Genomic DNA, 12,862 nt, shown 5'->3' with positions numbered 1-12,862 from the left:
TTTACTAGAAATTTCTAAATTCCTAGATTATGGTTATAATTAAAAAATATCTTTTTGTTAGAATGTAAAAATAAAACTTCACTGTGTTTTTTTTTTTTTTTTACAAACAATTTAGTGTATTTTAAGTCTGGAGAAATATTATATAGTAAGTAAATTACATGTTTTTTAATAAATTTCGTAAATTATTTTGAAAAATTCGAACTTAAGTCTTTGAATATGCAAAAATATACACACATATTATATTAAGACAAATACTCATGTACAACTTTCTCATTGAATCTTAAATTTGCATTTTTTTTCAGCTATGCATGATCCTTATTTTTAACCTTTTATGTGAGAATGGATATAGAATTTCATCTTTTATTGTATGTAACCTAAATAGTAAATTAAAAAAAAATTCGATAGATAGTATGATCAAATATGTCCATCCATCAGATCAAATCAGGTCTCATAGATCTTTAAAATTTTTTGTCCAAGACCTAATTTGATTTGTGAAATAAGCTTGATTATTGCTCAAAAAAATTAAAATATTAAAAAATTTTATATTAATATTTTATATATTTTAAAATTAAATTTAAATAAAAAATGATTTTTTATCCATTAAACTAGATTCCAGCTTCAAAACTCATGTCCCATCAGACGGGTTTAGACATAAGCCAGTTGGTTAAGAAACATGCAATCAAAGACACAAAAAGTCAATTTAATTCACCAGCTTGCAAGAATCAACTCTACAAATGTTGAAACATGAAAATTGCTTACAAATGTATGGCAAATTGTCTTCATATTCGGACAACCTAGGAATGTTCTTCACTTTGTTGCAATTTGACTAGTGGATCAAATTCCTTGGTGGGTGTTGAATTTCTAAACAGAATTTATATTAATTGGAATGTCAGATCACTACTTTTGAATCAAGTTGGAATTAATTACAGCCATGCATAGCTAATTATCTTCTTACATCAAAGTAATAATTACTAAAAATAATGAAACATTAGTGGAGAATATATAATTATAACTTAGTTGTTTAAACATTTTTGGTTAAAAAACCTATGCGTTCAAAAATTGTATCAAGTTTGCAATAAATAAGGGGAAAGTGCCATCAATGTCATCATATTTTGCTTGAATATCAAGGGAATCATTTCACTTTTTTTTTGTCTGCAAAAAGAAATTAATGTTTTTTTAGCCAATAGTTTTTCTATGTTTTCTAGCTAAGATGATAATAACAAATTAATTAGAGATGTAGCTAATTTTCAAATGTAAAAAAATCAAATTAAATTGATTTAAGGCAATTCACTCATGTAACAACCCTTAAAATAGGATATCTAATAGATTTCAAATCAGTAACTCTTTTCCTATTTCTAAATTGTAATCTCTTTTGTAAAATATATATAAACTTTTATTATTAATTGAAGATTAGCCGCTAAGAAAAATTATGAAGATAGGCAAAGCTACAACATGGTATAAGAAGTAAAAGACATGTCATTGATTAATGGGCAGATGTTGATGTAATTAATCAAGAGTTTATAGTTTTTTTATGAGATTTAAGTTGTAATGTTATGCTAACAAATTGATTCCTCGAATAAATTGCAGCCATAAATTATCCATTATCACTTTTTAATTACTTTCATTTTCAGTTATGATATATATTAATACTTTTATACTTGTTCCAATAAACTCAATTAAAATTTGAGTTTTTTAAATTAGAGGTGTCAATTCAAATCTTATAATGAAAAATACTAGATCAATAAAATGATTATCTCTTGTTATGTTACTTTAGTTATGCTATTTTTTCTATAACAATCAAATATTAACAGTTGACTATGAACAAATAAATATAATAAAATATACCTAAATATTTAGTTCAGTTGATACATAATTTCATCTTAAGCGATATCAAATGTTCACTTTTCTAGATTAAAAAGAAAAAAAAAGTAATGCATAATAATGTGACTCCTAACAAGCTTTTTTTTAATATGTAATTCAATAATTGATTTTTTTTGTGAATCATTTGAACCAAACCCTCTTCTATGATCCAAAATTCATGACAAAATTCCATTTTACTCTTTACATATTAAAGGAGTCTCTCCCTATCCATAAATTAAGAATATGAATCTTATGACTTCAACAAGTACAATTATTAGCTTTGATGTGGTTTGTGCAAAACCAATTGGGGGTTGAAATTAATAATTGAATTTCTAAGTATCATGTTCATGCATGCATGAAAAAGTAGAGAGTAGGCATATGCTTTCAAACAAAAATCCAATGTTGTAGCATGTGACAAAAGCTTAACTTCTTTTCACTTGAACTTGCACATTCATGGGAAAAAAAAAGTTTCATTCTTCAGCACTTATCCTTAGTTATCCAAAAGGAACCTAAAGGAAATGATATCAAAGAAAATTCCATAACTCATCACGGAATATATAAATTAGTTATGCCCTGCATATCTACTTTTTGTTTTTTAAATCATCAAAGGATTATGAAAATTAGATTATTAGTTTCCAATAAACCAAAAAGATTAATTACATATGTGATACCCCAATTATATTATATTAAACTTTGGATTTAGTACTTAAAATTAAAAAAAAACAAACAAACAAACAAACAAACAAATTACTGTGTAATCAATATGAAGGTATATATAAATTATTTATGTCTTGCATATCTTCTTTCTTATTTTTTAATTTTTTAATTTTTATTTAAAAAGGAACTACAATCTAAGATTAATATAAAACCCTTTCAAGCTATAGGCTTACACGTGTAAAACAGTTGTTTGGTAATTCAAAGTAATAAATTATTAGATCCCTCTAACTAAAACAATAAAAAAACAAATCCCAAATTTTATCATTTTACTAAGATAATTTTTTTATATTTTTATTATATTTAAATAAACCTTTAATCTTTAATTTGAACTTAAATAAATCATTGATTTTTAATTTATATCTAAATAAATTTTTAATTTTAATTTGTACCTAAACAAACTCTTTACATAAATTAATCTTTTGTTTGAAATAAGAGTTTATTTAATATAAATTCAAAGATAAGAGCTTATTTGGATGTAATAAAAATATAAGAATTTATTTAAGAAAAATAAAATAGTTTAAATGCTTTTTTAGTATGCTAGTGTTCCTTTTTCTTTCTTAATTTACCACCTTTTTTTGTCTTTAACTATGATTTGATTCCATTGCCGATTGATCATTGGATCAATTGATATGATATTAGAGTTAATGTTGGGAGAATGTGAGTTCAAAAAACTTATATACATAATGTCCTCATTAGCCAAATAAATATAAAAGTAAAAGGTTTAAAAGTAGATTAAAAAAAAAGTTATGATAATGTTTTGATTGTTTAAGAACCGTATCTTGAATTCTAATGTTTATCTAAATTCAATTATAAGTGTTGTTTTTATCAACTTTGAAATTAATGTCAAAGATATCTGTGCAACCCAACAATTTTTTAGCCTAAATTATTGGGCAAGATTAGGATATTTATTGATAAAGATATCTTCATTCCTCCAATTAGAAATTGTATGAATCCACCATTTCTTAGTTAGTTAGGTTGATGAGATTAACTAAAGGAGAAAATATTGTGGCAACTAATCATTGCTATTCCCTTCTTAATTAATGTCATTATCTAATCACAATCTCTCTATAATATAATTGTCTTAATGTTTTCTCCTTTTGGTATTATTAAAGTAAATTACAATTCTATGGCATTTTTTCTTTTTTTAGTTAAGAATTGTCCGACTTGAAAATAGTTATGCTAATTATTAAAGCATTTGAAAACTAACTATACAATAATTTAATTAATAAATCTAATTTGCTATTTGATATCACAAACTTTCACATTCTTAATTTTAAGCTAACGTAAAGAACAAATGTCAATCTTTTAAATGTGTTTATAAAATTTTTTTAAAAAAATTCAACAGATGTACCATATAATAATATTTGAGTCAATATGCTAATTTTAATATGAATAAATTAACTTTTTTATTTTAAAATCATTTAATATTATACATAAATCTCATAATTTAAAATACGATATAATAACTCGATACAAACACAACATGAATATAGGATATGAAAGTAATACGACTTAAAATTTTAACAATAATTATACATAAATTTAATAAAACTAAAAATATATATTATATATTTTTATATCGATACGAATTATAACACGTAATTTTCGTGTAAAATAATATATAACTATATGAATTTCAATATTATACATGACATGAATACAGGAACGATCAGATCTAATTATACATGTCCAAGTTGAAACAAATCAAAATCTAACACGTTCTCAATGGTTCTACATATATTCGGTCCTTAATTCTTCAAAGATTTGTGGAGAAGATGGATAGATTGCTGTGATATCTTCATCGCATGGCGTAAAGTATCTTCAATGATTCTGCTGGACATGTATTCTGTCTTTATTTCTGCAAAAGATTTGTTGAGAAGATTATAGTTAGATTGCTGTAATATCTTCACTGCATGGCATAAGGTATCTTAAATGATTCTGATGAGCTGAAAAAAAAAAAGTTCAAAAGAGTAACAAAGGCATATTTTATAGGATAATTTTTTTAAAATAATTTAATAAATAATTTAAATAATTAATTAATAAAGTTCAATATTAAGATTAATAATATATATAAATTATTAAAAATGTTATTTATAATTAAATTTTGATTGATATTTATTTGATCTATTGATTTTAATTTTCAATTTAAATTTTTGTTTGATTGTTTTTAATAAAAAAATTTCATAAATTTCACTTAAAAAACATCTTATAAATCTAATTTTTAATCAGTTTAATTATTTTTAAAAGTAGTATTCAGTAAATTTTGAATTCGAATTTTAATATTTAAAACTCATTTTTTTATTTCTAAGTTACAACTTTTCATATAAAAAATAAAAATAAAAATATATATTCTTTCAATATATATTTTTTAAATTAAATTTAAGTATTTTTTTATAAAATTGTATAACAAAATAATATTATAAATGAGATCCATGTTAAATTAATAGATTTAAATAGGCGACTTGATTTTACTAAAGAACAAAAGCAAATACACCCTTTTCTCTTTTTTTTTGTACTTTATTAATTTTAAATAAAAAATTAAATTAAATGAAAAAGTAAATTGTCAAACAATTGTGATTTATAGATAAAAATGTTAGGGTTTTAATAAGATTCAATTTTTTATAACTTTAAATATTATAAAAAAGGGAAAATATTGAATCGAGTAATGGAGATGTTCTGATATTCAAAAACTCAACTAGAGCAATATTTTCAATATATATATATATATATATATATATAACATAGAAAAACCTTTAAATTTTTTTTTCTTTGTCTCTTTCTCTTTATTCTCTGTCAAAATCCCAAAACAATCCAAAACACCAAAAGTCAAAGAAATACGCCAGGAAACACATGGCAAGCAAAGGTTGGATTTGAGGCAAAAGAAATATCCACTTGGGTGTTGACTGGTGCATCCTTGTGCCAAAAAACAGACACGAAAGGAATAGCTTCACATGGGTTTTTAGCCTTGGTTTTTCCTTGACTCCTGAAGACTTTCAACTCTTTCTTGGGCCTATAAATAGCTTAGACAGATTGCCAACAAACGATATCTCCTCAAATCAACATTCTTCACGTGCTCTCCTTCCCTGTAGCTTTCTCGTTCTGTTTTGCTTTGCTTTCCATTGCTGCTCTATCTGCCTTCTTTAGTCTATCTGTTTGTTTTTTTATCCACTGCAAGCATCCTTTTTGTTTGGTTTTTTTTTAGGGTCGTTTCTGTTAAGATCTATCAAAGTAGTTTTGTTCGTTGGTTGACAAAGAAAGCTTTTAAGAAAAACAAAACAGAAAAAAAGTTTTACTTTTTCTGGTATGGAAAACAAAAGGCAAGTGAGTAGTTCTTCTTCTTCATCATCATCATCATCATCTGTTTCTTTGGATCATCTCTTTGGTCCCAAGGACTCTTCTTCTTCTTCTTCATCCACAAGTGGGATTTTTGACACCATTTTCCCTCCTTCATCAACGGTAAAAAAAAAAAACACCTGGTTTTTAGACATTTTTCTCGTCAATTTGTATTCATAAATGATACAACCTTGTCAATTTGTCAATTTGTAAGAACATATAAATATCAGAATCACACAATGAATAAATGATGCAGCTATGGTGAGTAGAACAACATTGAGCAAATAAGCCGTATATGGAAAAGATAATTAAATTTAATGTATATGAAAAGCCAACCTGAAGAGTCCTTGTTGCAAATTCAACACCAATGGTTGACTTGGACTCCAAGCAAAACTCATTTCTTGTAAATCTTGAAAGAATGTTAGATTTTCCCACACCTGAATCTCCTATCAATACAATCTTGAATAGATAATCATATTCATGATCCACTCTATATGCCATTTACACTTGTCTTTTATGGTTTTCAAAACCTGCTACATCCAAAAAATAATAATAATAATTAATTTTTATTATATCAAACAATCCAAATTTAAAATTAAGAACTTAATTTAATCGATTGATATAGTCAGATGATATCTAATAAGTTTAAGATTCGAACATCAATACTTACAATCCTATTCCCTCGACCTCTTTTGTACAAAAAAAAAAATCCAAATTTGGCTTAACCACCATTACCCGGTATCCTGAATTTCTTCATGTAAGAAATCGGAAAACCAAATCCTAAGAACCTATTTATTTCCAATGAAATGAAGAGAAAAAGAAATGCTTCTGTTTCTTTCCTTTTTTCCTGTTCTTGAGAAACAAATAAGGTGTGAAAGAAGAGAAGAAACTAACCATAAAATGATGAATGATTAATATTAATTATTGATAGCAAAGGGTGATTAGTGAAATTCTAGAACTTGGTGTTTGTTTTGCTGAAAGTTCTTGCTCAGAGAGAGAGAAAGGCTCCTCAGGAGAAGGAGAGGAGACATTGCTTTCCATAGCCAAAGAAAGCAAACAGATTAGCGGATTAAAAGGCACTTAAAACGGTCTTTCAATGGGATCTAACCGGCTAAATTCGGCCACTCTAATAAAAAAGTGATCATGATAATTGCAAATGATTGAATTACACCTTCATGGCCCTTTGGCCTGTCAAAAATTTCATTATTAATTTGTCTCTGGATATTATTGTCTATGTCAAACAGTTGTTAGAACAAAGTAAAACTAGATCAAACCGGTTTCTTGCAAGCATGCATGAACCAACATTTAATACAAACCAAAAAATCAGAGTCTATGACTGCTTTGTCAATGTCATTTTTTGTTTTACGAAAGCTGCTATATTCATGCTACGACCAATAACATTGTAGATAGATTTGTTTAAGCATCAAATTATTCGTCTAAATCTAAAAATTTATTTAAATTTTTAAAAAATTTAAATAAAAAATTAAAATTTATTGAACAAATTTAAAGATAATTTTTAATCTGTTTAAATTTTAAATTAAATTTTGAATAAAAATTTTAAAATCTGAATTTGATTCGAATTCACGTATATATAAATTATTTATTTATATATATAAATTATATATAAATAAATTTATATATATAAATTAAAAATAAAAATTATATATATTATATTTATGTTTTTATATAATTTTTTTAATTTTTATATATATGTGAATTAAATATAATTTTATTAAATTAAATTTAATTATTTTTTTAATTTTTTATTAATTAAATTAAATTTAATATATAAATTTAAAATTTATTTTTTAATTTAAATAAAATTTTAAAATTTAAAATTTTATTTTAAATCAAATTTAAATAAATATATAAATTATTAATACCAATTATATAAATAAAGCGAGAAAAACACTCCCGCAAATAAACCTTCCTCCAATGAAAATTTTGCAATAAATGAAAAGATAGATACATCATAAAACAATAGAATAAAAATTTCTTAAAACATTAAAATTGATTTGACAAGACGATGAATTACTATCACACCTTATAATAGCAATTATGACATGATGGGAGTCCAAAATGATCGATTTAAATTAAATTTTAAAATTTTTTAATATTATTAATTATTAAAAAATATCAAATTAAATTTAATTCAATTCGAATTCACGATTAAAAAAATTCTTTGCTAAAAAGTCTTAAGTGAAGGTCAAGTGCTTACATCACCCACGTGAACCCAAAGTGACGATTCCAAGTTCCTATTTAATGTCTAAAAAAACAAAATCTAAATCAATGGTGGTGAGGCTTTGGATATTCATAACCACAAAAAAAAAAAAAAAAAAATTATAAGTGGAATAACGCGTTCATGAGCAATGTACCAAAAAACATGCTCATTAATTTGTTGAATGTATAAATGTGCATAGCTCATACTGATACTTGGACAAACACATTTTCCAACATAGAACTTGGAAATGTTTTTTATTTTATCATTATTTCAATGAAGGGCAGACGATATCTTCTTCAGTGCCTTCTCCTCCATGGCCTTCTCTTGGCTTTGCTTACTAGCAGAGCAGCATCCGATCATTCTCCATCCAATACCAATAAAAAGGCAATATTTATGTAAATGAATCAATTGGATTGTTCCTATATTTATATATATGCATATTTTTTAAGTCATTTTTTTATCATTCTTTCCTGGTTTGATGATCACGGAATATGTTTTAAGTTGTTTAACCTTATGTGGACAAATTTGTTCATGGCTGATGCATTTCATTTTTGTACTTTTGAACTTGCAGAGCTATATTGTCTACATGGGCGACCGCCCTAACGATGGAAGTTCCATATCCTTGCTTCATAGCAGAATGCTACAAGATGCCTTTGGCAGGTATAAGCAAATACCAATTGCTCACATTTGCATTGAAAATAATTTGCACCATTTGTGGGACTAAAAATGAATAGAAATGCAGATCAATGTATTAGGCTGGTTTGATTGCTATCAGTGATCAAGTAGTAAGAATTTTCTTGGAGTTCATAGGCAATTTCGTACAAACAATTGAAAAGAAAACTAGTAAATTTGGAGGCAGTTTGCTTTGATACATATAATTGTCTACTCCTATTAATATAAAGTTGAACAAGAAATCTAGTAAGAAATAATACCAAGGCAAAGCTCTGTTATATTATTCTTGGTTCAAGTCATGATACTCTCTTGTATTTCATTTTCTAAAGGAGAAAAAGTTGAAGATAAAGGCTACTTTCCAAATTCTAATTAGAGATGTTCATGAGTTAAGCCGAATCGGGTTTGAATCAGGCTCATGTTTAGTATTAATAACTTATATGTTTATTTAAACTCAACTTGATCTGGTTTGACTCGATATTTCAAGTTTCAAAATTTTTCTTATTAAAACCCTCTTAAAATTTGAGCGAGCTTTTGAGTTTGGACGAGTAGTCCAGCTATTGAATCAGTCTAATGTAGCAATTTCAAATTTATTAGAAAGAAAGCATGAACAATAATATATTGCAAGTAAGACCAGACAGTATGAAACAAAGAATTGTTCAAGTATATTGAGGTTGACTATGCAAATGGAAATGATGCAGTCAATTTTTTACAAAGTCAGTGATCTATAGCTACAAAAAGAGTTTTAATGGGTTCGTGGTGGAGCTAACCGAGGAAGAAGCACAAAAAATGGCTGGTAAGTGAGCATGATTTCGCCATGATCATTTCTTTTCTTGAAACTGATTAATCCATCTTTGGACATTTTAGGAATGGAAGGCATAGTATCTGTGTTTCCAAATGAAAAAAGAAATCTTCATACAACAAAGTCATGGGACTTTATTGGCTTCTCCCAACAAGTTGAAAGAGCAGCTTTGGAAAGTGATATTATCATTGGAGTTTTTGACACCGGAATTTGGCCTGAATCTGAAAGTTTTAATGACAAAGGACTTGGTCCACCTCCCAGCAAATGGAAAGGCAGGTGCCAAGTAGCAGCAGGCAATTTCACTTGCAACAAGTACTATGCATTACAAAAATTTGTTTGCTGTCTTGGAGAATCAATCAAATTAGTGCTTGAATTGTCTAACATTGCTGTATATTCAAATGCAGTAAGATCATAGGTGGACAATATTACCGCAGCTCTGGGTTTTTTGTCCCAAATGACATTAATTCTCCAAGAGATTCTGATGGTCATGGTACTCATACTGCATCAACGGCAGCTGGGAAGTTAGTTAATGGGGCAAACCTGTATGGCTTTGGTTCAGGAACAGCCCGAGGAGGGGTTCCATCTGCGCGTATTGCTGTGTACAAAATTTGTTGGTCAGATGGTTGTTTTGATGCTGACATTCTTGCAGCATTTGATGATGCAATTTCCGATGGGGTTGACATTATATCTATTTCAGTTGGAATATCATCAGGACAACCCTATTTCAAAGATTCTATTGCAATCGGAGCCTTTCATGCCATGAAAAATGGTGTATTGACTGTAACCTCTGCAGGTAATGATGGCCCCGACCGTTCAACCATCTCAAATTATTCACCATGGTCCCTTTCTGTGGCTGCTAGCACCATAGACCGCAAATTTTTCACCAAGGTGCAGCTTGGAAACAATAATATTTATGAGGTAATACCATTAATATCAGTTCAAGATGATAGGAAGTGAAACAAGAAGTATTACTATTGAGTAACCGATTAAGGTATAACCAACCACAATTGAATTTCCATTTAATGAAAAGTAGTTAGATATTGCAACTATAATTCCTTTGGTTTCAATACTTATTTGCTTATCTGGCATGTGTCCAGGGAATATCAATAAATACATTTGATCTCAAGAACGAAATGTACCCTATCATTTATGGCGGTGATGCACCCAACACTACTGCAAATTATACGGGGCGTTTGTCCAGGTTCGATCCAAACTGAGCCATTTTCTTAAGAAAAATTAATAATAAATTAGGCTTTAGAAGCTTCAAATTAATATGGGCATCATCACTAAATAAAAATACTACTAACATCCAAACTCAAATGAAAGGTGAGAAAAACAGATTTGGTTAGAAATTTCCTTTCCTAACTGGAAATAAAAGTATGAGAAACATCTAACTCATGATGTCTGATTACGGGTTGGTTCTTGAAGTACAGGTATTGCTATACGAATTCACTAGACCAGAATTTGGTGAAGGGCAAAATTGTTCTTTGTGATGCAGCACTCACTGGGAGAGGACCTCTTTTTGCTGGTGCAGTTGGTGCAGTGATGCGAGACCAGGGTCCATATGATTATGCTGACTTCTATCTTTTGCCTGCATCTTTCGTTGATCTAGTCGATGGTGAAAAGATTTTTCAATATGTAAACTTGACAAGGTAGCAACAAAGTTTTAACACCCCTTTCTATTGTAACTGAAGACATCTAACATTTGAGTTTGTATTTTTAAAACAAATTACAGTACCCCAACTGCAACTATATATAAGAGTAACGAGGCTAATGACTCACTTGCTCCTTATATAGTCTCTTTCTCATCAAGAGGTCCGAATCCAATCACACCTGACATACTCAAGGTAACTTGATGAAAAATTAATCTTTCTGTACGTATACCATTCTATATACGACTGATTATTACATTATATTGTTGTTAATAATTGCAGCCAGATTTGTCTGCACCAGGGGTTCACATTCTAGCTGCATGGTCTTTAGTTTCCCCTGTTTCTCAACTTACAGGCGATAATAGATTCGTGCCATTCAACATAATCTCAGGAACATCAATGTCCTGCCCACATGTTGCTGCAGCAGCTGCCTATGTTAAATCATTTCATCCCACATGGTCCCCTGGTGCTATTAAATCTGCCCTCATGACCACAGGTAATGGCCATGACTTGTTACATTAATTCCCTGAACTACAATTTTTTTTTTGTGACTGTAGTTAATTTTTCTGAATGCAATGTTCTTTGCAGCGTACCCTATGAGTTCCAGCATTAACTTGGACGCTGAATTTGCATATGGCTCAGGCAATTTGAATCCTACCAAGGCTGTCAATCCTGGTCTACTATATGATTCTGAGGAAGTTGACTACATAAAATTTTTATGTGGACAAGGATATGGCACTCGGTTTCTACGATTAGTGACCGGCGATAATTCTACTTGTTCTGAAGCTACCAATGGTACAGTTTGGGATCTAAACTACCCTTCCTTTGCTCTTTTTAGGTCACCCTTGAAACCTATTCGCCATGCCTTCAACAGGACAGTCACAAATGTGGGATCACCAATGTCTATATATAGAGCAAAAGTGACTGTCCCAACAGGAGCACTTAAGATACAAGTTAATCCAAATGTTTTGTCATTCACATCTCTGGGGCAGAAGCTATCATTTGTATTAACAATTGAAGGAAAAACTGATAAATCTATAGTTTCTGCTTCTTTGGAATGGGATGATGGTGTGCACATAGTGAGGAGTCCCGTCGTTGTATTTATTTCAATATCATAATATCTTACAAATAGCTCTACTCTAATGACTCTGGGGACTCAAGTAAATAAGGAACTATGTAATTCTTGGGGTTTGAGTAAATCCCTGCTTATATAGTGGACAATCGTTTCCTTGTTGGCTTGTTGCTGCTTTCTGCAGCCTTGTTTGTTTTGTATCAGCTTTACTGCTTTCTATGGATACTAAAACTCTATAATTACTTCTCTTCTCTATAAAATCCATATACATAAAAAATTATTGTAGAAGAGACTGTTAAAATACTTCTGTTTATTGAACATTAAAACACTATTTTCAACCAACAATTTGCAAGAGTTGCTTTGGAAAAGAAATGTTATGATTGGAATTTTAGACTCCAAAATTTGGCCCAAATCTGAAAGTTTTAATAGCAAAGGCATTTGCCAAGCAGCACCCCACACGTTCACTTGCAACAAAGAATGCATCTTAAAAACATAAAAATTTGTTTAGTCTTGGACTTGGACTTGGAGAATTCAGT

The 12,862-nt window shown here is 28.7% G+C and overlaps 1 protein-coding gene across 1 annotated transcript; it reads left to right on the top strand.

The window, feature by feature from the left end:
* The first annotated feature begins 8,350 nt into the window (after positions 1-8,350).
* Positions 8,351-12,577, top strand: LOC111296834 (cucumisin-like). Its single transcript, XM_022891306.2, has 10 exons — positions 8,351-8,515; positions 8,703-8,791; positions 9,502-9,596; positions 9,668-9,914; positions 10,007-10,520; positions 10,700-10,803; positions 11,036-11,254; positions 11,338-11,449; positions 11,537-11,750; positions 11,843-12,577. The coding sequence occupies exons 1-10, from the start codon at positions 8,405-8,407 to the stop codon at positions 12,370-12,372; spliced, it is 2,235 nt and encodes a 744-aa protein (XP_022747041.2). The 5' UTR covers positions 8,351-8,404; the 3' UTR covers positions 12,373-12,577.
* Positions 12,578-12,862: the final 285 nt, after the last annotated feature.

Source organism: Durio zibethinus, chromosome 12, assembly GCF_047325235.1.
Source record: "Durio zibethinus cultivar Kanyao isolate XHJ-2024 chromosome 12, ASM4732523v1, whole genome shotgun sequence".
Lineage (NCBI taxonomy): Eukaryota > Viridiplantae > Streptophyta > Magnoliopsida > Malvales > Malvaceae > Durio > Durio zibethinus.
The sequence above is the reverse complement of the archived record's forward strand: the minus strand, read 5'-3'. Positions and strand labels throughout refer to the sequence as shown.